Below are 25,106 nucleotides of genomic sequence, written 5' to 3' on the forward strand. Positions count from 1 at the left end.
CAGAAAAGGCCACTTTGAAAGGTGAAATAATAAAGCCAGGAAAATCATTGTTGATTCAATAAAAGATCATATTCTTCCTTACATATCAAATCTCAAGAAAGCATTTGAAGTATTTAAAACAATTAAGGATACATTTGAGGTCAACAACTCAAGTAGATTGCTTACATAAAAAAATCAACTTATGAATATAAAAATGAATAAAGGAGAGTCAATCTCATCCTACTTTGGAAGAACTTCTGAAATAAAGAATTAACTATCTTCTATTGGAAACAAAGTAGAAGAGCAAGAAATGTCCATAATAGTACTTAGAGGACTACCTATATCTTGGGAAGCATTCATCCAAGTCGTCAGTAGACCTTCAATACCAGCTTTTGATCAGCTTAAAAATGATTGCACCTTAGAAGAATCAAGACTAATTTCTAGAGGGATAATTTCAAATCAAGAGGGAGAAAATCAAGGTCTTTTCTCAATCTCTTATAACATAGGGAAGAAGAGAAAATTTAAACATAAAAGGAAGAAAAATGATCAATGAAAAGGAAACAATAATCACAATAGAAAAGACTTCTCCAAAGTTCAATGTTACAAGTGTGAGAAATTTGGACATATCTTCAGACTTTGTCCAAAAAGGGAAAAATTTCTAGCCTCCTTAGTCAAAACAGAAAAGGAAGAAAATCTATTATTCTACTCAGCTCTATCAAGTAAGATGAAATCCAACGGAATTTTTTGTCACATATTATGATTCAGAGACAAGTTTGAAACTTTTAGAAATTATCTCACTAAAGGAGTCACCATTGGAGATAACTCCACCTATTCAGTAAAAGAAATTGGGACCTGTTCTACACAACTAAGAACTGGGATTACTCTAAAATTAAAAGATGTTCTTTTCATACTTGGCATAAAAATGAATCTAGTATCCATCTTTGGACTTGCAGATGAAGGGTCTCAAGTCACCTTTAATGAATACAAAGTTTTGTACTGGCCTAAAAACTCAACCTTAAGAATGCTATCACCTAGGGTCTAGAGATGAAACCCTTTATAAATTGTGTAACATCCAAAAGAAAGCTCTAAATAATTAAGTAACAAAAATGGCTTAGAAGGAACAAACCCTAATGAAATATGGCATAGAAGGCTCAGACATATTGGATTCAGTACACTACCAAAAAATCACCACTGGAACACCTAACTTAAATTCAAACCATATAGGCATTTGTAAAGGATGTGCTCTAGGAAAGAATGTAAAAAGATCTTTTCCTCCAAGTGAACACAAATTTAAGTCAATTCAAGAACTAGTCCACACAGATTTGTGTGGACCTATGCCAACACTTTCTCTAGGAGGATGCTCATACCTACATAATCTTTATTGATGATTTCTCTAGGAAAACCTCGACTTACTTTCTAAAGGTCAAAGAATCAAATGGAGTTCTATTAGAATTTAAAGAGTTCAAAGCAATTGTGGAAAAGCATTCGTCAAAAAGAATAAAAACTCTAAGATTAGACAATGGGGGTGAATACACCTTTGAAAATTTCAAAGACTTCTGCACCTCTGTTGGGATTAAGAGGGAGTTTACTCTACCTTATAATCCTCAAGAGAATGGGGTGGCAGAAAGGAAAAACAAAACCATTGTTGAAGCAGCAAAAGCCATGCAACATGATCAAAATTTACACTTCTCATTCTGGGCTGAGGTCACTAATACTACTGTATATATTCAAAACAGATGCCTGCACTGAATCCTAGAAAACATAACCCCTGAAGAAGCCTTTACAGGAATTATACCTGACCTACTTCATCTCAGAATATTTGGTTGCCCTGTTTACATTAACATACCTAAAGAAAAGAGAACCAAGTTAGCACCATCCAGGAAGAAAGGAATATTTGTTGGGTATAGTGAAAATAGAAAAGGGTATAGAGTCTATATACTTGAGCAATGATCAGTTGAAATCAACAAAGATGTCAAATTTGAAGAAAACACTGCCTTAAAACTATCCTCTAGTACAAAAGATGAGCCCATCACAATATTAGATGAAAATCTACAAATTAAAAATTAGAGGGAGAACATATTAGAAGAGAATGAACTATTACCGGACACATAAAATAGAGCCATCTCTAATATCAAGAAAAGGCCATTATGGGCAAGGAAAATGATTGAAGAAAATAATGTTGAACTAGATGAAATCTCTAGAGAGAGCAAGAAGACCAGAAATAAATCGTGTTACACTACACTAGTAATTGAGTTTACAAAATTTGAATCATCAACTGTTGAAGAAGCCCTATCTTGCCAAGCATGGAAAGATGCTATGGTTGAAGAATATCAATCCATATTACAAAATGGTGTTTGGGATATTTTACCTAGGCCAAAAGACAAATTGGTTGTTTCATCAAAGTGGTTATACAAAATCAAGTATGCTTCAGATGGTAGTATTGAAAAACATAAAGCAAGATTTGTTGCTTGAGGTTTCTCTCAAAAAGAAGGTATTGATTATGAGAAAACATTTGCTCCAGTTGCTTGATACACTTCAGTAAGAACAATTATTGCAATTGCAACATCCAAAGGATAGAAGATACATCAAATGGATGTCAAGACCACATTTCTGAATGATGTCATTAATGAAGTATATATCAAACAACCTAAAGGTTTTTTTATAAAAGATAAGAACCTATATGTATGTCAACTAAAGAGAGCTCTTTATGGCCTCAAACAAGCACCACGAGCTTGGTATGAAAGGATAGATAACTACCTCTCTAAACTAGGATACTCTAAAAATGAAGCTGATCCTAACATATATCTCAAAATATCTAATGGTTACATGTTAATACTTGTTTTATATGTTGACGACTTATTAATAACAGGTGAAGATCATTTAATTGAAAGATGCAAACAAGATCTTGTAGCTGAATTTGAAATGAAGGATTTAGGCCTACTACACTACTTTTTGGGTCTAGAAGTATGCCAAAAGAAAGATCATATTTTTTTAAATCAAGGGAAGTACACCCATGACATATTAACTAGATTTGGTTTGATAGACTATAAACCTCTAGCAACTCTGATGGAAACAAATCTACATAAGCTAAAAGAAGAAGCTATGAATTCAGAATCTATTGACCCTACTCTCTACTGACAGATCATTGGATCACTTATGTATTTTGTAAACACTAGGCTTGATATCTGCTATGCCACCAATGTTTTAACTTTTAAGTCATTTCATGTGTGAACCAAAGAAGATTCATTTGATGGCTGCTAAACGTATCTTGAGATATCTACATGTACTATTGGTCTTGGTTTGAAGTACAAAAATGTTGAGATTAAATTTGAAGGATATTCTAATTCTGATTGGGCTTGTTGTTCCTTAAACCGCAAGAGTACTGCAGGGTGTTGCCTCAGTCTTGGATCAACAATGATATCTTGGGTCAGTAAAAAAAAACCAACAGTTGCCTGGAGCTCGCGAAGCAGTATGGTTGAGAACGCTATTATTTGGACTTTTTGGAAAGCAACTAAGTCCCATAGTGATTCATTGTGATAACCAGAGCTGCATCAAACTTTTTGCTAATCCCGTCTTCTACAATTGATCAAAGCACATCGAGACTCCATACCATTACATAAGAGACATGGTTGACATAAATGTCATCAAACTAATTTATATCAGCACTAATGAGCAAAATGTTGACATTTTCACCAAGCCTCTTGCAAGGTTGAAAATAGAGTACTTCAGAGGTCTTGGGATGACAAGTTTGTAAGTATATTTGTAATTTAATATATTCATGAATAATTGAAAAATAGATTGTTTGCAATTTGTGTGTTATGAAAGGCGACAATCTTTCATATGTGTGAGGTCAGTATTGTAAGGTGATGACCTTATCAATAGTTGATCTATCTCCTAACACCAAAATGTGTTGGAGCAAGTGTTATCATGGTTCTTCGGGTCGGATTTTGTTGGACATCTTGATAACCAACTCATCATGGCGCTCTTCAGGCCGGATTTTGTCAGATACCATGAAAATGTATAAATGATATGGTTCTTTTGGCCGGGTCTTTCCGGACACCATGACATAAATCTATCATAGATCACACTTAAGGTGGTGTTTACTCTTGTATTATAACTGCTTCAATTCCCTCTTTGCTAAAGAGGGAGTGTTGAGAAATTAGCCTCATAGTGAATTGAAGCAAATTCCATAATTAATACATGATTATATGTGTGTGTGTGTGTGTGTGTGTGTGTTGATAGAAATCAAAGTTTGATATAATATGCACACACACACACACACACACACACACACACACACACACACACACACACACACACACACACACATATATATGTTTATATATATAAATAATTATTATCAACACATATTAATATATCATTTAAATTATTGTCAAGTCGGTTTGTTAACGAATCAATCAAGTATAGACCATCATATAATGGATAGTGCCAATGTAGGGTCATGACCCTATGTGGGCATGTTTCCCACTCTATGTAATACCTCTCAATGATTGATGAAAAACATCAATACAAGGCAATGTAATACACAACCATCAATACATTTCAGTCTGCCATCCGCTCCCATTTGATTAGTAAGTTTTGTGCATATATATATATCAGAGTAATGTGAATCATCGTGATTCAGGTGATTTGTGCAATTTTGCAATCTGACTTAAGGCATGTGATTCATGGTGAGTCGGTGAATCGACTCACCGATTGTTGTGCCAAAAATTGCTTGAATCGCCCAAATTGGCAATTTTTTGTTAAAAATTGCCAAAAATTGGAAAAATCGGCCTCAAAAATTGGCAAGTTGGTAAAATATCGCCAAAAATCACCAATTTTAAAATCTTTGAATTTCAAGGCTTTTTTCGCCTTGCCAATTCATAGCCGATTTATAGGCAATTCACCAATTTGAGTACATGTTGCTGATTTCGATCCGATTCAGATTTTTGGTTCTTTGATATATATACAAGCTTAGTCACAACATTCGGCGAATATCAGCCATGAAATTTGGATTTTGCCGAATTTCAAATTTCTTTTAAAAATTTGATAAAATTCGATTTAAGTTCGTATGTGAAAACTAGCAATTTATTTCTATCAAACTAAACACTCAAGAAACTTCTATTTTTTCGGGTTTACCATCCATTTTTATTTATAAGAAGCCATTTCTGAACCTTAAAACACACATGTCAGTCTCAAGTGAAGGCAAAATTTGAAGGTTGATATGGCCATTTCCGATCTGAAGATTGATTCCGTTTGCCTATGCTGTGACGGAGTGAGAAAGAATCTGCAGCAGTTGTGTCACAAATCTCTTTGCGTTTTGTCTTGACTAATTCATTTCCAAGTCTATCTGCACTGTGTTGTGAGTTATGAGCAGTCCGCAATGAGAGCTTTAATTTATTTTTATTTGAGATTTTTCACAATTGTATATAGTTTATAAATATTTTTTATAAAATTTATATATAAAAAATCAGATAATATATTGATATTAAAATTATAATAAGATAAACTAAAAAACTTATATCTAGTTATTTACAGATATGGTCGATTTAAAAAATTGTCATACTAATTTAAATTAAATAAATGTATATTATATTATAATTTTATTAATTAAATATTATAAACATATATAAAATATGTTTAATAATAGATGTTTATGAAATTATTGTTTACAAATTATTGTTTCTATTTTATTTTATTTAGCAATGTTAACTATTTTGATAATATATTGAAGATATTACTTTTGTTGAAAAATAAATAAAATTATATAAAGCAAATTTAATTCAAACTTTTTCCCGAATTTTTACTCTTGTCAAACTTAATCCAAATTTCATGCATGTCGAACTCGAACTCAATTTCGAACCTTGTGACTTAGTATACAAGATGTATATATGATTCATGTTATTTAGTAGTTTATTAGTGATATATATATATATATATATATATATATATATATATATATATATATATATATATGTATGTATGTATGTATATATGTATACATATACATATATATATATATATATATATATATATATATATATATATATATATATATTATATGTATACATATACATATATATGTATATATATATACATATATATGTATATGTATATATGTATACATAAACATATACCTATCTATTCAATCATATATATACATATACATATATGTATATATACATATACGTATACATATACATATACGTATACGTATATGTATATGTATATGTATATATACATATACATATATATTCAATCATCTGAAGTTGATCTGCTCTCAAGAGAAGTTTAATGTTCAGCATTTGATCACATCGTTGAATTGAAAGGAAAGTAATTATCAGAGTTTCAAGAAAGAAATCGGGACAGTATTTCATTCAATATTAGTTAGTTTCTATCTCCACTAAATCAATCCTATAAATTAACAAGTTAGGGGTGCCTGGTCTATTCCTAGGTGTCATGCAGTCGAATCCCTTATACGCAGAGTTATATTGGAAGGATAAATGTTGTGGAACCATTCCAAATGTGATTTAATTCTGCAAAATATTCAATCATCTGAAGTTGATCTGCTCTCAAGAGAAGTTTAATGTTCAGCATTTGATCACATTGTTGAATTGAAAGGAAAGTAATTATCAGAGTTTCAAGAAAGAAATCGGGACAGTATTTCATTCAATATTAGTTAGTTTCTATCTCCACTAAATCAATCCTATAAATTAACAAGTTAGGGGTGCCTGGTCTATTCCTAGGTGTCATGCAGTCGAATCCTTTATATGTAGAGTTATATTGGAAGGATAAATGTTGTGGAACCATTCCAAATGTGATTTAATTCTGCCAAATACCTTGGGTGTGGATACTATCATTTCTATGCAACGGGGAAGACACGATGGTAGCTGTTTCATATTCCTTTCATCAGTAGACGTTTGTTGAACAATCAAGTGATGCCTTGAGCAATAATAGGAGTCAACTATTTGTCACACTATGAGAGATTTAGGTGTCAGAGTTAGTGGAGTACTGCTGAGAAATATTAATCCTCAATGTAAGGGTCAACGACAAAAAAAAAATGTTTTTCCTTGCCACAAATTATCTGCAAAGGAAAATATTAGAAAATGAGCCCAAATATTTGACATGATTATTGTCGTGATATTGCTATCAGGATTTAACTGTGTTTTTTGAGTCAAACTCATTGACCCTTTTTTTATTAGTAGTGGTTCATCGAACCCATCTCTCATGAGAATGAATGGAACACTCAGCATGTATTGGATCTAGGTGATGCTCACAGAGGTGAGGTCACCCATCCTAGTACTACTCCAGCTCGAGCACGCTTAACTATGGAGTTTCCTCTATGGTTAAATCCACTCTGCTTGGAACCCCATTTGCAAAACCTTCACAAAGTGTTGTGCCTTATGAACCATTCATTAGAAAGCCCCTTAAGCTCATCAAGATAAGTAGGAGATATTTTCCACAGTAAGTCAAATTGTGATATTGCTATCAGGATTTAACTGTGTGAACAATACTTGACATTAATATTATTAAGGTTGTTGGATTCAAAGCTGTATTTTACATCTTAAAGTGCAGTATTGTTATTTCCTTCAGCATTTTAGAGTTTTTGGGTTTAACGCTTTGGAGTGTAACATCTTTGGCACATTTAAAGCGACAACATTTGTGTAAGTCTCAACAACTGAGGAATGTAAAATGTCATCAGGAAATATTGTGCTAAGAAAACAATTGTGAAGACTTACTAAGATTGGAGCTATTTTGGCAGAGCATTTGGTTGGACATAACATTTGGTACTTTCACTATCGACAGTAACCGTCTGGGTTGATTATTAAAGATTCAAACAATTTATCTAAGACAATTTTTGGTATGGGTTGAGGGTTGTCAATGAACTTATTTACCATTGTGGTAAACTTTTGAAAAGGTTCAGCTGTTGGATGAGTGGGGCAGCGGATAGAAACAGTGATCATTGTGTTCAACGCCATAAACATTCTTGACAATGTGAAACAGATTGTATTCCAACCAAAGAACTTTATTCTGAAGTTGCTTTGATAATTTACGAAAAGTTTCCTTCTTGTTGTGACTCCAGCTCCAAGGTATTCTCTACCACCTTCTTGCAAATCATAGAGCAAATTGCTTGGGTGAAGCACCTTTTGTGCCTGAACCAACTTTTGACATTACTGGAAGGTCTCTGTGAAGAAAAAGTCATTACCAGTCTGCTTCCAGACAAAATTCTTTGCATTAAATACGCCTGCAGTAACAAATGTTCGAACATGGGCAGGTAAAATAATCATTGTATGTAATGTGCTATAGTTAAATGTTTGTAATTATCATAACAACAGAAAGGCTACTTACAGGTGTTGTGGCATGTTTCTTGCAACACTTGAAGTGATTAATCAAGAGGTGATTTCAGTGCTTATTTCTTGATACCAGAATGGGACAACAAATAGAGGAACTACCCCAAAAACATGTTATTTATAGCTTCTTGTTTGGTGGAAAACAAAGAATCATTTGAATTGCTATAATTAGAAAATCCTGCAAATTTTACAAGGCAACAATAATTTTCAGTATAGGGGATTTATATACTGACAACATAAGACAATGAAAAATCTGAAACACAGTATATTTAAAAGATTTCAATGAGACATTAAATGGTGAGCGATCAAGGGACTTGAAGAAAGAAATTGAGATAGGGAATGGATTGTATATCATTGGGTGGCATTTAGAGTCTATAAAATGTATGGATAGTTTTCTCTTAAAATTGAAGAGCTGGATTCTTGTTTAACCAAAGTAAATTAGTCTGATTGGAGGCTTAAATTGGGCCTTACAATCTTCCACATTTTCCTTAGTGCAACCAAAGTTGATGGAGCATCCAAGTGAAGGTATAAGACTAACGATTGCTTCTTGTCTTAGTGAATCCATCCAAATGACAACTCCTACTCCACCTTATAGTGATAACATATTGAACAAGGTTCTTCAGTTGATAGTGGGCAGTTTGTGTGGGTTACATGATGAACAACCCTTCTTATGGTAAGAATGCGAAGACAATGAACAAGAACACATAACTCCTTTTATTATTTGCATATGCCAAGAGATTACATAAAGCTTATGATGATTTACAATAATTTCCCACGGTGTACATATACTGTTCCAAAGAACCTTCCCGAAGGGTTCTGTCGGCTACATAATAAATAATTACCATCTACATGCTAATCTACCCGTTGGCTACACAATATCTACCGACAACGGGCATGGGAAGTTAAGGATGGACTTGAGATGATTGCAATCAAACAATGCAGTTGTCGACTCTAATCAAGGCCTAGATTAAGCAAGAAAAAGGGAGAAACATAATCACAAGAGTGAAAACAAAGTGAACAAAATAGAAAATCTTAAGAGTGATGGTGGAATCCGCTGCACTCTTAGGATTCCTAATCCTAGGAAGGCTGAGAATTCCACCCATAATTGAGGCTCAATGCTAGCCCATTAGTGTCTTATGCCATAGGCTTCATGTTATTTAATACATAACTAAACATTCAGCTTGCATGAGGAAAAGAGAATACGAAGGATTTTGTGTGAGTAATGTTGTGGGAAGAAGAGATGAAAACCAAATCAGTTTGGCCTTGAGATATTCCGAAATTGGCTGATCTCGTCAACCGAGCTAGGTGATGAAAAAGAAAACAAAATAAGATTGTTATGAAGGAGATGGAAATTCAATTAGAAATGTTAGAGTCAATCCTGGGTAAGGGGCAGAATTGGCCCCCTAGCTGGGATTCACAATCCTAGCAGGCCTTCAAATTCTGTCCACTCGTAAATTCCCTTTAAATCAGAAGTAAGGGTGCAATTACATGATGAGTTAAGGATCAAAACTTGCCTTCACCACCTTCAATCAGGCCAGCCAGTATGGGAGAGCAAAAGATTGAGTTAAAATTGATTTTATTAGCCAATAAAAGTGCAAGTTGGCCCAAATATAGACATATCTCTTCAAGTATCAAGATACCTATATACGAATGCTGAAGGATAAACATTTCCTCACCACAAGAAGACAAGACTTACCACTTTCAGCAGCAGATTGGCAAACAAAATGTAGTGACTCCCTTTCTTAGCAGCAATTTCATGATTTAGAGAACAATCTTGGGGAGTTGGGGAGGAAACATCACTATTTTCCAAGTAATTAGAGATAAATGTTGTCGGTAAAATTATAAAATAGCCGACGGGTAGATTAGCATGTTGTCGGTGAAGTTATAAAATAGCCAACGGGTAGATTAGTATCCGAATGGGAGCGACGGTTGAGTCACCCCTTCGGAATGGTATATGTACATTGTCCGGAATGGACTTTGGATCATTGTTGTAATCATCATTGGAAGCACTATGTAATCTCTTTGGCATATATGCGAATAATAAAAGGAGTACTGTTGTGTTACATATTCTTGTCTGTTGTTTGTATGCATTAAACTATTTACCCCATATGGTAAACAATAAAGTGCTGGAGAAAAGATAAAATCTGGGCAGATATACAAATACCAAGCCTTAACAAATCAAAACCTAGAGAATATCAAAATTGAATAAAGAGAAATTTGCTCTTGAACCAAAGAAAATCCATGCTCAAATGCCTCTTGTGGTTTTGATATAGAAGCGAGGGTTGATGCAATTTTATTTCATGAAAAAGTTTTATATTTCCTTCATTTCACCATTTCATGAGCTTAATGCATTTCTCTCTTTTGCTTTTGCAAGGTAAATATGGAGCAAGGAGATGTTCGAAAAGCAAGTGGAGGTGACACGACAATGTTCAAGGACTTCAAATGAGAAGGATGTTCGAAATCAGATTATCAAAGTGCAAATTCAAGGCAAGATCAAGATGGAGTTCAAGAAAGCAGAGGAGGATAAAGAAAAATTAGAGAAAATTATCACCAACTTGAATTTCCACTAGATATCCAAGTTCACTTTGAAAGCCCAGCTACATCAAGACTTCATCACTTCAAAAAGTTCAAGATTCAAGTTTGCAAGTACAAGTTCAAGATCATGGAAATGTGAAAGTTTCAAGAGGGAAGATGGAGAAAGTATGAGAAGATGAAGCAATTTGGGAATATGCCATCACAATTGAAGGCTTGATAATGTTGAGTATCAAGAGATATTTTCTTAGCATCAAGAAATTGATCAACTTTGCAAGATAAGGTTGTTGAGATAATACCCTCTTGTCTTCTACCAATCAGAAAATTCTAGTTACATGTGTTTAGACACATTCAATCATATTTTGTCGAGTGTATAGTTTCCTCATTGGCTCTTAAAAGCATTGTAGTTTTCTTATTAGACCATGTGGTGGTGCCTTAATGTAATTGGATGATAGTGTGGCAACCCTAATTAGGGTTTGTAATGGGTAAATCCTGGCCCTTGATCTTGGCCCCTCATTGTAATGGAGCACGCCATGGCCTTCTCATTTGTAAGGGATTAGAAATCAGATTTGTTAGAGAGAAGATTAGGATTAGGGTAGAGTAGGAGGAGACTTGTAGCAATTGTTTCCATAATGTTATCAAAGTAATTGTTGATTAATTGTTGGTCTTCATGGTGGATTACTTGTGTTGCTTTGGAGTATTGTATGGTTTCTTCAATTCGTCATTTAGGATTTTATTTCATGTCAAGTAGAAGTAGATGGATGAAAGATATTGTTGAAGGGTGATTAATGGTAGAGCTAGTGTCCATAGCTTTTGGTACTTGCTAATTGTGAGTAACAGTGCAAGGTTAATCTGGGCCTAAATTGCAAGTGTTTAGCTTTTATTGGAGATTTTCAGTTAGATAGCACCTTCATAGGGTATTTGGATGAATATTGATTGTGTGAAAATTAAACCTGCATTTGTAGAAGATAACACCCTCCTATGCCTAGTTGACATTATGAAGCAAGGATTGTGTAGAGGTTCACACCATCATCAACATTATATTACATTCTTAGAGTTACATAGAATTTCTAAACCCATATCTCTTTGCAAGTTGTTTGGTTGTGGAAGAGATTAAAAAAAGTTAAAGTCAAGTTGCCATCAATTGAATGGACAACGTAAGTCCCTTTGTGATAACCAACTTATCACATCATAAACCGAGTCAAAGTCAACAACTAACAAGTAACTCATTTGAATACATAATTCCTCTACATTGTTTAGTATATGGGCATCACTATTGAGGAGAGAGTTGAAGATTTGGTATTTCATCTTGGAATACTAAGTATTCAGTTTTGTATGTTGTAGTGGAACAAAACTCACATCAACAGTATTTCACATCACAATACTGAGCTATGCCCATGACTAGAAGGAACTTTTGGGTTGTCTTTGTTGATTACACAATCATATACATTGTTTAGCATCTAAACTTCCTTATTCGAGACATGATTTGATATTCGGTGTTCTATCTTGGAATACTGGTCGTTTTATCCTGCATGTTGGAGTGGTAAGAAAACTTGCATCAGCAGGTCATGACTACAAAACCATATAGGTACCCATGTATAAAGCAAATGCAATGAGAAACAAAAACCTCTCATAAAGAGGAGAAAAGGAGAAAACCACATGGCAAAAAACTCCTCTCCAGAAGGGAAAATCTAAACAAGTTGCATGGATGGAGGACTCAATCGCTCCCCCTGAGGACTACATACATCATGCATTTACAAACAAATATCTTCTCATAAGAAGGAAGAAAGGAGATAGCATAGCCCCCCTATAATGACGAATGTGTTGCAAGTATGGCAAGTGCTTGAAGGCAAAACATAGTCCACTGCCTACAAACAACAATTTTCCCCTTGGGAAGAAGACGGACCAAATACAAATGCAGGAATGCTTCCATTTTGGATAGGTATTGCTAGGAAACAAAATCGAAATGTTGGAAGATGTTTTTGAGATTTGCTCTCGTGTCCCCAAGTCCTTGGAAAGATTGATCACTCCTATATTTGTGATGGCACTTATTCTTTTGTGTTTTTGTTCCTTGGTACATTACAGGTGCTAGTTTCAGTGGTTCATGCCAAGTATCCGAAATGCATTGGTGGTGAAATAAAAAAATCGAGACATGTATAGTGACAATATGATGTATATAATAAATCTATTGTTGAATAATCAAAACATTTTTATATTGTTTTTAATAAAATATAATTGTTGTTTATTTATATATAAATGAATGTTTAAAAGTTGCATTAAAAAAAAGTTGTTTAATGTAATATATAATTGATTATATATTTTTTTAATCTTTAAAAAATTAAATTTAATGTCATTTTCAATTGTAAATTCATCAATTTTATAATTAGTCAATTTTGATATATAATTAATATAATGATATAACTTTTATAAATAAATTTATATTGAACCCATACCCGTTCTCATTAGGATTAGCAACTTATTTTTTGTTGTTTGTTTGAAGTCATTTTGCCTTTTTAAGAAACATTTAGAGGCATTCGTCAACAATCTATTCTGATTAATATAAGTCTTCTTTCAACAATATTTTTTTTTGTATGGAAAGTGGAATGCTTTATGTACTGTATATTTTAGTCAGTTTTTATGAGCTTTTAAATATTGGGTATCATTTTCAGATATATTCTTGGAGCAGTTGAGACCTTTCTTGATGCTGTACCTGGTGCTGGAATTTTTCAAGGTAATGTAGCAAAGTTTTTCATTTTTTTTTTATCACAGTAGATAGTAGAGCATTGATTGGGTTTATGGTGTGTCAAGATAATAGTAGGCGGGAATGAAGCAATGCAAATAGAAGCCAAATTCTTTATATTGCACCACTGGTCCCAGTCTTAGTAGGGATTTTCCTTTATTCCTTTGGTCAATTGTGTATGGCAAACAATTTCACTCATATTCTTGACTAGTTTCTATTCCATAATCTTTACACAATTTTGTTTTTGTATGCTATAAGTCAAAGTTGAGACGATTTGTTTCTCAATCTTCACGCAGAGAGTGCAACAAGCTTGAATACGAGTTCTATAGCAGGGGCACCTACTGGAGCTCCTGCAGCAACTATTCTGAGCCCAAGCTTGCATGATTTACAACTTTATGGAATAGTTGTAACTATACTTCTGTGTTTTGTTGTATTTGGTGGGGTGAAAATAATCAACAAGGTTGCACCAGCATTCCTTGTTCCTGTTCTGTTGTCGCTATTTTGCATTTTTATTGGTGTATTTGCCTCATCCAGGCATCATGATAAATGTAAGTATAACACATTACCATCATTATGTTCTTTTGTACTGCTTCTTGGACAGTTTTGTACTCTTTAATGAATTAATGCATATATTATTCACAGCAAAAATTACAGGATTGCGATGGCACACATTCAAAAATAACTGGAATTCAGAGTATCAGCGTACCAACAGAGCTGGTATTCCTGCTCCAGATGGAATAATCTATTGGGATTTTGAGTGAGTAAATTTCTTCAGATCAAATGTTGTGATAGACGTGTAGCTATACACATTTTTGAAATTCAAATTAATGGATTTATCTACAACTAATGCTAATCCCTCACTCTTGAAAGAATCACATCTATTGTTTTTGCTATGGATGATGGTTCACATCCTGCATCACTAGTATAATGGATTAGACCATGATATTTATTTCCATTTCATTGCAGAGAAATTGAATAAGTATTCCCTTTTAATCTTTCTTTCTGTGAGCTAACTGGTAGTCGCCCTTTAAGGAAAGTACCATAATTATTTAACCTTCCAAGTATTCGATACAATCCCGAGACAATATCAAACAACAAACAACACAAGTCTCTTTCCATGGCCATATCCCCCAACTCTGAAAAGGCTGAGAAATAATTTTTCTTTTTTAAAATCTGGACACAGTGAGACGGATGAACAGGCTATCCATGCTCTTGAAAGACATGACACAGTGTTCTTTTTGTTTTAGATTCAAAATATATGCATTGTGAGGCTATTTAAATAGACATGTAAGGTAGTGTACCAGAATATTAGTGCTCGTATATCTTTTTAATATATTATAGCTTTATAATATTCAGAATGGTGAGATTGTTAATAAAGTGAGTTTTACTAGTCAAGTGAAAGCTCAATTAGTATAATATAACCAACAGTTTACATGCCTAATATCATGTATAAACACAGCATTTCTTCATAATTAAACTTACCTCATGTTTGTGCCTCTTTTAATTAATTAATTAATGTTTTTATTTTATTTTGTCAAATGGATAAATCCAGTACTTGGGTAATGGATGATATTCTAATTCAAGATTTTCATACATGCAAGCATAAAAGAGGCTCATATACGAATCTGGTTATGGCTATATATCCATGTTGCCAATTCAGGTAGAGAGTTAGGCAAGGGCTTTGTTGACTAGTATAACAAACATTTTCCCTCATGTATGGTATAATTGGGAGTGATGCACAATATATACAAACATTAAAAATTACAGTGCTTAGCTTTTGGAGTAGGTTGTGCTAACATTTTTTACCATCAATTACTGTAATGGCAATGGATTGCAGAAATCTGATATCTCTGAACAATAAAAATATTTAAATAGAAATTTTATATTAATAAATATATAATTTTTAAAGATTCTATTAATATAATATCATGTAAAATATAATATATAATCTTACAAATAATATATATAACATACTATGATATAGAGAAATTGTTTATTGGGGGTTATTTATAATATGTCGTTGGACACGTGGTTTGGAATAATGGCTGTTTTGTTTTTTGCAAGATTGGCAGTCAAAGACTCAAAAAATGGGATAATGTTAGGTTTTGGAGTTGATGGCTAACACCACAACTCCCAAAAACAATTTGCATATCACATCTAGAGAGAAAAAGTCATGATTGTTGATATGAAACCTTAAGATAGATTGATCCAAAGAGGAATCTAATATCTAGATTAACCTATATCTGAAAAAATTACGATGAATATGATGAATGCTTTTAAAAGGATAAATATAAATCCCTAGAGGCAAACCCTAGGAGAGGATTAATTACAGCATGACAAGTGTCTTAATCATATGACTTAGAGACAATTTAACCTACACTTAACCTAATAATAGAAGAGCATTCCTGATTTTAGCTTAAGGGTAATGAAGTAATAAGGGACTTGTTTATAGGTATTTATGAACACACCAACACAGAATAAAGTGCTAATGGACACTCTAGCCTCTTGTATGCTAAGATTGCAAAGACTAAAGAGGTGACTCCAAGTTTTCGACTATCAACATGCAACTTTATGATGGATATGAGCTTGTTTGGCTTGATGTATGTTTATAATCCAAGGGGACTTATGTAATTTATTTCAAGATGACTTTGAAAATATTGGTTTTGGGAGCTATTTGAATGATTGGGCAATGAAGAGTATGTTAAAAGTATTTCACAAGATATGCTAAAAGTAAATAGAGATAAGGGTTGAGATATTGTATTCTAATCCTAAGAACTTGAAGTATAACGATTGCCTAGGTGAGATCTGCCACACTTCACTTTGCTAAATCAACTATACAAAGGAGGTCCAATCTTCAAAAGTTAAAAGGAATTTTCATATAAAAAATGAACATCATCATAGAACAATGCACAATCAGTGATTGAAACTAAGCATCTACATAATAGATGAGACCAAGCCTATAATGTGCATAGAAATCATCTAATTGCAAGCGATATGAGCGAACAATTTCACCATAACAATGTTATGAATCTCCATCTAACAACTTGAAAACTAATTTAATCTATGTGAGGAACAAGAAACTATTAAAACTTCCAAAATAGTACAAGTAACAAACCAAATCAAAACTGAATTAAGGCCTCAAGTTTTGCAAACACAGCCCTAATTAGGGTCCTACCAAGGAGATTCTCTGTCATAAATGGTGGTGGATGCATATGGGCCAATAGGAGGATAGGTCACCCACTAGCAGGAGAGTGGGTCAAATTGACCCTTAATGGAAAAGATTACCGCTCAACATTAAATGCCCCTTTACCGAAAATAAACTATGCTTGATTGGTTTCTTTAAACAATGAGAATTTGGAAATTGTCATTTCTAGCTCATCTAGGCAAATGCTTGGCAACATTTCACGCTCGAACTCCATAATGGCAATAGTCTTTTCACACTCATCGAAGTTCTCCCATTTTGGTGTTGACTCCCAAATTTGGTAAATAATGTTTGAGATTCCAAAATTCTTCCCCAAGTCTTCTTTTGAGAAGGCATTCATGCTAAAGAAGGTTATCTGCGGTCATCTCTTCATCAATCATCCTCTTTGCGAAGAATGCTTCAACTATTGGGGATTCTTTCATGGATGTTCCCAATCATCTTCATCAATCAAGTTGACTCCTTATTTGATTTTTCTAATAGTTCCTTCCCTATGACCATTGCACCATAGCGTCAGGAAAAATCACATGCTTCATTTTCTCTGATAACTTCATCCATCAATGCCTACCTGAGAAGCTTCATTAAAGCCTCCAAGTGTGGGATAGTCTCATTCTAGTAGATATGTGTGTCTTTCTATGCTTGATCTATGCACCATATCCTACCAAGTACAACTAGGTTTCTTCCACACATGTGAATCAAATCTTCAACAAACTTATATGCAACATGCTAACATTCTTCATCCTTTTTTTGGTGCCTTGGGTGTCTTTCCTCAATTTCTCAGTGCCATCCACTAATTCTTTTGGAAGAGTTGGAGGAACAAACACCTGATCTTCTTGTCTAATAGGGTTCACTAGACACTGCTAATACTCACACAAATACTTGTTCTCACTTTTTTATTTCTTTAATTTCTCCTTCATCTTCTATATTTGTTCCTTCAGTACCTAGTCGGAATCACTAGATTCCTTCATCACCTATGCCTTGGTTGCATGCTTTAAGTCAATTTTTGTCACACCATACTCTTTTGGAGTAATTTTATCTTTGGCCCTATCAACCTTTGGCATTGATACATGTAGAGTTCTGGATCTTGACTCATCCCTGGTGATCTTGGAGAATTTCTCTGCCTTGCCTTTCTCTACTAGTTTGTTAATTTAGCTTAATAATTCATGTAATTCTAATGCAGGATCAGTTTTTAGGATCCTTTTGTATCCTCTCCTTCAACCATTTTGCAACAGTTGAATGTTGATCATATGCTTGTATCTGCCCTTGCTTTGGCATTGTCTCTTTGTAACATTCCTCTGGGATGAGAATCTTTGGCTCTACTAACTCTTCAGCTATGATTGCCTAGAGATTCCTAAAATTAGAAATCTGATTTTGCAAGAGGTCCTTGTTCTTCATTCTTGTATTGGCTAACTTCTTGGAAAGCATTGATACTTTGCCTATAATGCACTGGTAGAGTTATTTGGTCTTGTGACCATCTTTTGTTAGTTCCGATCTTTGTTTACCGTATGGGGTAAATAGTTTAATGCATACAGACAATAGACAAGATCATGTAACACAGCAGTACTCCTTTTATTATTCGCATATATGCCAAAGAGATTACATAGTGCTTCCAATGATGATTACAATAATCATCCAAAGTCCATTTCAAACGGTGTACATAAACCATTATGAAGGGGTGACTCAATCGTCGCGCCCATTCAAAAATAATTAATTCTACTCGTCGGCTAAATAATAATTACCGACAACATGCTAATCTAACCATTGGCTATTTTATAACTTTACCGACAACATCATCCCCCCCAAAAAGAAAAGTCGTCTCCAGACGACAATTACAAAATATTCACATGTGCCGCTTTCTCTGCTTCCAACTCCTGGGTACACTGAGCCAAGTGTCGTTGAATTGCCTTCAACTGGATGATCAGCACCTCCCGAGTTCTCTATGCATGCACCAAGACAGCTTCACGTCCAACACCTACTCCAAGTGCCTCAAAGCGTATCACCCTTCTTGAAAGGCTTGCTCTAGTGCTCTCTCTACCTTTGATACAGAGACACTCTATGCCTGCAGCAGCTCCAGGTCTCATCAATTGGTCACACTTCCCACAATTGATAACTGCACCGACTAGGGGTCTAGGGGGCATTGCCCCTAGCGGGGTCGAGGGGTAGTGCCTCAGCGGGGTCCTGGGGCCCCAAGTGCATTCCTTGTCGCGATACAGGGCGGGGTCGAGGGGTAGCGCCCCCGCTGCCAAGACCAAATCAACACCCTCAAACTCACACAGAAGTCCATGGAACACACTATTTTTTGAGATTTTCTTCCGATCCCACACTCTTTTTGGCAACTGCTTATGTTTTACTACTTGTTTATGTCTTTCCCTTCCCTTGGGCATCATGTGTTATTTATTCTAAACATTTTTTATTTGTCGTCGTTTTTTTTTTTTTTTGCTCCTTTATTTCTTTCTGTTGTACGACTACATCTTCCTTTTCTCTTTGATCACTCAGAAAATGTTTGCAAAACCCAACCCAGAATTGACCTTTGCCTCATGCTCGTACGACGGCAATGCATCTGTGTTTGGCAGAATAAATTATATACTTCCCCTTTCTCCTATACCACACAGTGTTTGAAGTAGCCCAAAATCATATAACTCTTCTCTACTCTGCATGGTACCACCTGCCCGTACCACGGTATTGCTTTTCATCTCCTGCTCTGTGTGACTGTACGGCGACAATGTGCTTGTTGTACGTATGGTGCCCAACTTATACGGTTTCTAGGATGTCTGCACACTATGTTAGATTCTTATGCACTCCTCCTTTCTCCTGTACCATACACTATCTTATGTGTCCGTATGGTGGCCACAATTGGTGTCTCTGACTTGCCGTACGATGTATGTAAGAAGTCTGGGCGTCTGTACAGTCCGGTCATTGGTGTCTGGAGTTGCTGTACAATGTACTGTATTTTCCCTTTGTTCTGTTCACTCTAACTCCATCGCCCGATTGTATGCTTCGGTATATGATGATGGCGACACAATCTTCATTTTCTTCCTTAACTCTGGGCATAGTCCTTCAATGAACCATCTCTTTTTCAACCCATCTGCCTTCTTACTTTCCATTTTATTTATTAATTCTTTTAGTTTTCTGGCATATACATGGACTGTTTCATTTTTCCCTTGCTTTGTGGTGTAGATTTCTGCTACAATCTCATTGTCGTCTTGTAACAATTGAAACTTGGTGATAAACTCCTTTTTAACTGTTGCCCAGGAAGTTAATTTTTGGGGATCCGCATCTGCAAACCAATCAATTGCTACACCCCTTAGGGTTGCTGGAAATTGTCGGACCCATTCATTTGTATCAGTAATGCCATTCGCTTTCCAAATTGTTTCACATGTCTTAGAGTGTCTGATTGGATCGGCCGTTCCATCATCATCAAACTTTGACAATTTTTACTTTGGTCTAGCCATTACTATTCAAGTTGGAGGTACTTGTGTGGTTGCGCTGTTTCGCACTCCCACACTGTTCTGCACACCCACGCTGTTTTGCTCAGCCGCGCTGTTCTGCACACATGTGCTATTTCGAACAATCGTCTTATTTCCAACAACCACATTACTTGGTGAGAAAGGGTCTTCGTTAAGCGAAGTCGTTCGTTTTGGAAGTGTATTGCAGACAAAGAGTTCACTCCACGCTCGTGCTTCCTCGGCACTTCGAGTCGTGCGAGTTAATTCCCTTCCGTCTGGATTCTTTTCCCTTGGCGTACACAGGTTAAGAAATTCCCCCCTTGCTTCTTCCACCAAATCCAACCGTTGTCGAGTCTCTTCCAACAATTCTTTGGTGCTTCGGTGTTTCTCGGCAATCTATTGAAACCTTTGTCTGTGTTCGGCCTGTTGTACCAAAATTAAATTCCCTTGTGCGGTGCGTATTTCATCTTTTTCCTTTAGCTTATTCTTATTTTTGTTTAGCTGATTCGGCATTAGTCTTCATTCCTCTGCCTTTGTTTCAGGTCCATGGGGCAACGATGCCAAATGTTTACCATATGGGGTAAATAGTTTAATGCATACAGACAATAGACAAGACCATGTAACACAACAATACTCCTTTTATTATTCACATATATGCTGAAGAGATTACATAGTGCTTCCAATGATGAATACAATAATCATCCAAAGTCCATTTCGGATGGTGTACATATACCATTTCGAAGGGGTGACTCAACCGTCGCGCCCATTCAGAAATAATTAATTCTACTCGTCAGCTACATAATAATTACCGACAACATGATAATCTACTCTTCGGCTATTTTATAACTTTACCGACAACAATCTTCTCGTGTGAAAATATCGAACTCTCGTATAGATGAAGTATTGGTGGGTGATGATGGTTTTATCTGTGGCCTTCACCTTTTTTGTGGGGGCCTTTCACTTGGCTCATCTGATTTTTTATTTGGCCACTCATCTTAGACGATGCTTTTCCCTTATCCATGCTCTTGTTTTGGTGGTGGATTTTCTTCTTCATTTGCTCCAACTTTTCATGATTGCCCATCTTTACTATCTTGCAACTTTAGATCTCCCATCAGGTCATAGGTCAAGGGGACATCCTTTGTCTTCTATTTATTTGCCTTGATGTTCAATTCACCACCTTGTGGTTTTTTGTGACTAGCTTGGATAATATATCAATATCTATTTCTCTAGGTCCAATCGCATTTGGTGGTTGTATGGTTTTGTTTCTCTCCTCAAACTTAGGCTGAATCACATTTTAATGTTCCTTCCCCCTGATTTGGCATTGGTTGAATTCTACATGTTCAAATCATTTTGAGTGGTAACTTGGAACACATTCTTTTCTCTACTTCATATTCTTTTTACGACGTATCATTAGATGTCACAGATTCACCTCCCACAACACTGTCTTGGCCGAGTTTGGAGCTCATCCTTTCAAACTCGCACCCATTTTTGACTTGATTTGGTCTCTCTATTTCTTTCGTGGCTTTATGGAGTCTGAGGTTGACCGACACAGATACCCTCATCTAGCATACTGTTCTTCTATGGCGATTATGAGATCCAACACTTGTACTAGATCTCGTTGTTGGTATGCCCAAGCCCTCTCTGTTGGGTTTGATCGGTATTGAGACTCACTTTCTATTTCGTTGTCCTATCTACTATGAGATCAAAGGGAGATTTCACTCCCTATTTAGTGATTGTTTTTCTCTTTCAACGTTCTTCAACTATATTGACTAGTAGTGTCTTACACTTTATCTTTGGGAGGCCACCCAGCTTCGTGAGCATACCTTGTAGTCATTCATACGTTAGGGCCATATCTCAGACCAACTTATCACCACCCTTTTATCCCCCTTGTCTCCTCTACGGGGATTGAAAAGGCCTAGCAGTATAACTCATCCTAGATCGGTCAGACATTGCACCAGTCTTTCTAGGCAATGACACTGATACAACAGTTCTCCGTGACGATCTAAGACTCTGAATTGTCCACGGCTATATCCCTCTATAGCTGATTTCTTTGTACCAAGGAAGGATCCTTAATGCTTACCTTGGTTTTTCTATGGTTTTGTGTCTTGTTTTGTTTCTTCTTAGTCACCGTTTGGTGCTCCTGCTTTGGTTGACTCTTTTGTTTGTATGCTCAGTCTCAAAAACCCTTGTGGCTTTTTCGTTGGACATTAGTATTATTATCTTATCTTCTCTCATCTTATCAAGATGCATTTTATGCCTATATTTTCTGCTAGACACCACTCTAATTTTATTTTAAGGATCAAAAGTCGGCTTTGCTGTATGAATTGATATATGATAGTATTGCAATTCCTCCATGCTTCTTCTAGATTTAGCCACATGCCGTCAACTGCCTCGTGACATCCAACACCACCATTTTATCTATGGGTAATTCGGAAGTCTGCAAGGATGGGAAGGGAATCCTTAAATCTAGATATAAGAGAATTTTGAGAATTGGATGAACCACGAGCCTTATTTTCCAGCAACTTCATTATTTACCATGACAATTGCATGGGAAAGCAGCCTTGGTGGGATTTGACAATATGCATGGAAAAGGTGTCATTCACTCTTAGGTAATTAGACACGCTATACAAGTGTAATTGAGGATAACATTTGTGCACTTCCAATTGGTTTGGACCACATCCCATGGGTGCTCTATATCTTAATCCATATTTGGCTATTCTTCCAACATGTATACAACATAGGAGTTCATAAAAAAAGTCTTGGATTACTTCAAATTCTTGAATTGCTTATCCAAATTGTTAGTGATCACTCTTTGACTAGCCCAAAGCCTTGATTCCATGTGTTACTTCAAAATATAATACTACATCCATGGCTTGAAAATGTAGGATTGTGGGTATACCTTTATTTTGTTGAGTGACATCACCAGGTCCCTATGCTCCCGCTTGAGTTAAACCAGACAATCTACTTGGGAAATTTGGAATGATGAGCCTTGGGCTTCTACGACCAGTTACGATTGATAACTTCATAACAAGTGACAGTTCTAAAATTGTAAACCCTTAGTGCCCTCTCTTTCATTCTTCCATGAACTGATATGTTGGGGTTCTAAAAGCCTCAACAATTATTGGTTGAGTTAGATTTTCCAACTACTTTCCATATAGAGTTCAAATTACCCTCTTCTTTGACTTTAAATGCTTTACACATTCTACAATAAGATTTGGACACTGGATGGTAGGAAGGAAGCCAACTGCTGCCACAGTTTTGGTTCTAGTTATTTTCTTGTCTAGGAACATTGGAGTTTTTTTCCTTGCAATCGAACATCCTTCTATTGAACTCATTCATATTGAGGCCTCCTAGGTTTGTGTCTCCAACCTCCTTCCATTTTGACATATTCTTTGACCCTAGAAGAAATCCCTTCAGCTCATTCTTGATTAAAGCCTGCCTTGATAGGCCTCATCTAGATTCCGCCATCTTCCTCCTACAAGACGAGACTAAGTGAGTATGGCATCCAGTAATAAAAATAATATATAAAAAGCATTTCTACACTTTGCATTCTAGACTTGGAAATTTTTTCAGGAAGAAAAGCTCTTTATTTTTACCACAAACTTGCTTCTTCTTTCTCAAATCTCACGCCCCTGTGAGTTTGATTCTTCAGCTTGATGTGTGGAAATGAAATGAAGCCTCTATTATATGGAAAATTCTCCCACCAGCTTGCTAAGTTGGCAATGTTTTCTTTTTAGCTATTACATTAAATACTCTCCAAAAAACACTTCAAGTTTCTATTTTGGGAGAGATTCTCTCTTGTCATCTTGCAAGTTGCCTAAAAATCTCTTGCATTTAATACTATGTGTCATGCCATCTTAATTGTTTTTTGAAAAAATATGTTTTAGCATTTAACTTCATCTTCACACCACTTTAATTGATGGGTGTTATGGATGTGAATTAACACCAGAAAATTTTAATATTTCCAATGCTTTGTTCAATTAAGGCCACATATTAGATAGGGATGTGAATTTTCCAAAACTAGGGTGAATTCCAATATTCCAACATCTATTGCGATCTTGATCCTAGATTTTCTACGGGTTGCCAATTTTACCCATTCTTTGCAACTCCTCCCTTAGATGCACAGTAGACAAGGTAAGGGGTTTAAAATTTGAAACAAATTCCTTAGCAATATGAAATCCATGTCCTTCACCCCTAATTAGATGGGGTGGTGGATTTGAAAATTTGAAATATGTTCCTCGGCATAGGTGAATCCATGCCGATTTTATGATTTTGAAAAGATTCCATTCCTATAGAGATTTGTGTTGTAGAGCACACTTGAGGCATGACTAAGGATTTTGCACCTTCTGAGAATTCCTTGCACTTAGTAACTTAGTGCTCATGAGTGCATTCTAGACATGGTTGTAGATTTTAGACTTTTGGAGAAATTACATGACACTAGAAAATTAGCACCCTTGAACGTGTTTTATCATGTGAAGTGGAAATTCAAATGTTGAGGAAATAATTGCTTGCATACGTAGGATTAGTGTCCATAAGCACATTTTAGACTTAGTGAATGAACCTTTTTCATAGTTTTTGTCATTTTTGCTCCCTTTTAATCAACAAGTAGCCATTTTGATTGTTTCTCACTTTCTCGAAACAGGCGCATATGAGGATTCATGGAATTTTCCAACACTTAACATCTTTCATGATTCTCCACTTTGAGAATTCATTGGAATGTAATCAAGGACTTTCCTCCATACCTAGTGAAATCTCAACATTTTCCCCGCTTCTTCCTCTTTTGGACATTTTCAATGTTCTTAAACGTGGTCATTTTTTGTATCATTTAGCTCATTTGCACATTTTCGAGATTTAGAAGT

General features: G+C 35.4%; 1 protein-coding gene across 2 annotated transcripts in view; it reads left to right on the top strand.

Moving 5' to 3' along the window:
• Positions 1-25,106, top strand: part of CCC1 (cation-chloride co-transporter 1) — a 108,769-nt gene that overhangs the window by 75,023 nt on the left and 8,640 nt on the right. For both annotated transcript variants that reach the window (XM_089811526.1, XM_089811525.1), the window contains exons 7-9: positions 13,532-13,593; positions 13,899-14,150; positions 14,245-14,359. In XM_089811526.1, coding sequence (XP_089667652.1) covers positions 13,532-13,593; positions 13,899-14,150; positions 14,245-14,359 — 429 coding nt within the window. The remainder of the gene's footprint in view (positions 1-13,531; positions 13,594-13,898; positions 14,151-14,244; positions 14,360-25,106) is intronic.

This window comes from Cupressus sempervirens, chromosome 11, assembly GCF_028749045.1.
Source record: "Cupressus sempervirens isolate cs-2001-9-10 chromosome 11, ASM2874904v1, whole genome shotgun sequence".
In the NCBI taxonomy this organism is placed as follows: domain Eukaryota; kingdom Viridiplantae; phylum Streptophyta; class Pinopsida; order Cupressales; family Cupressaceae; genus Cupressus; species Cupressus sempervirens.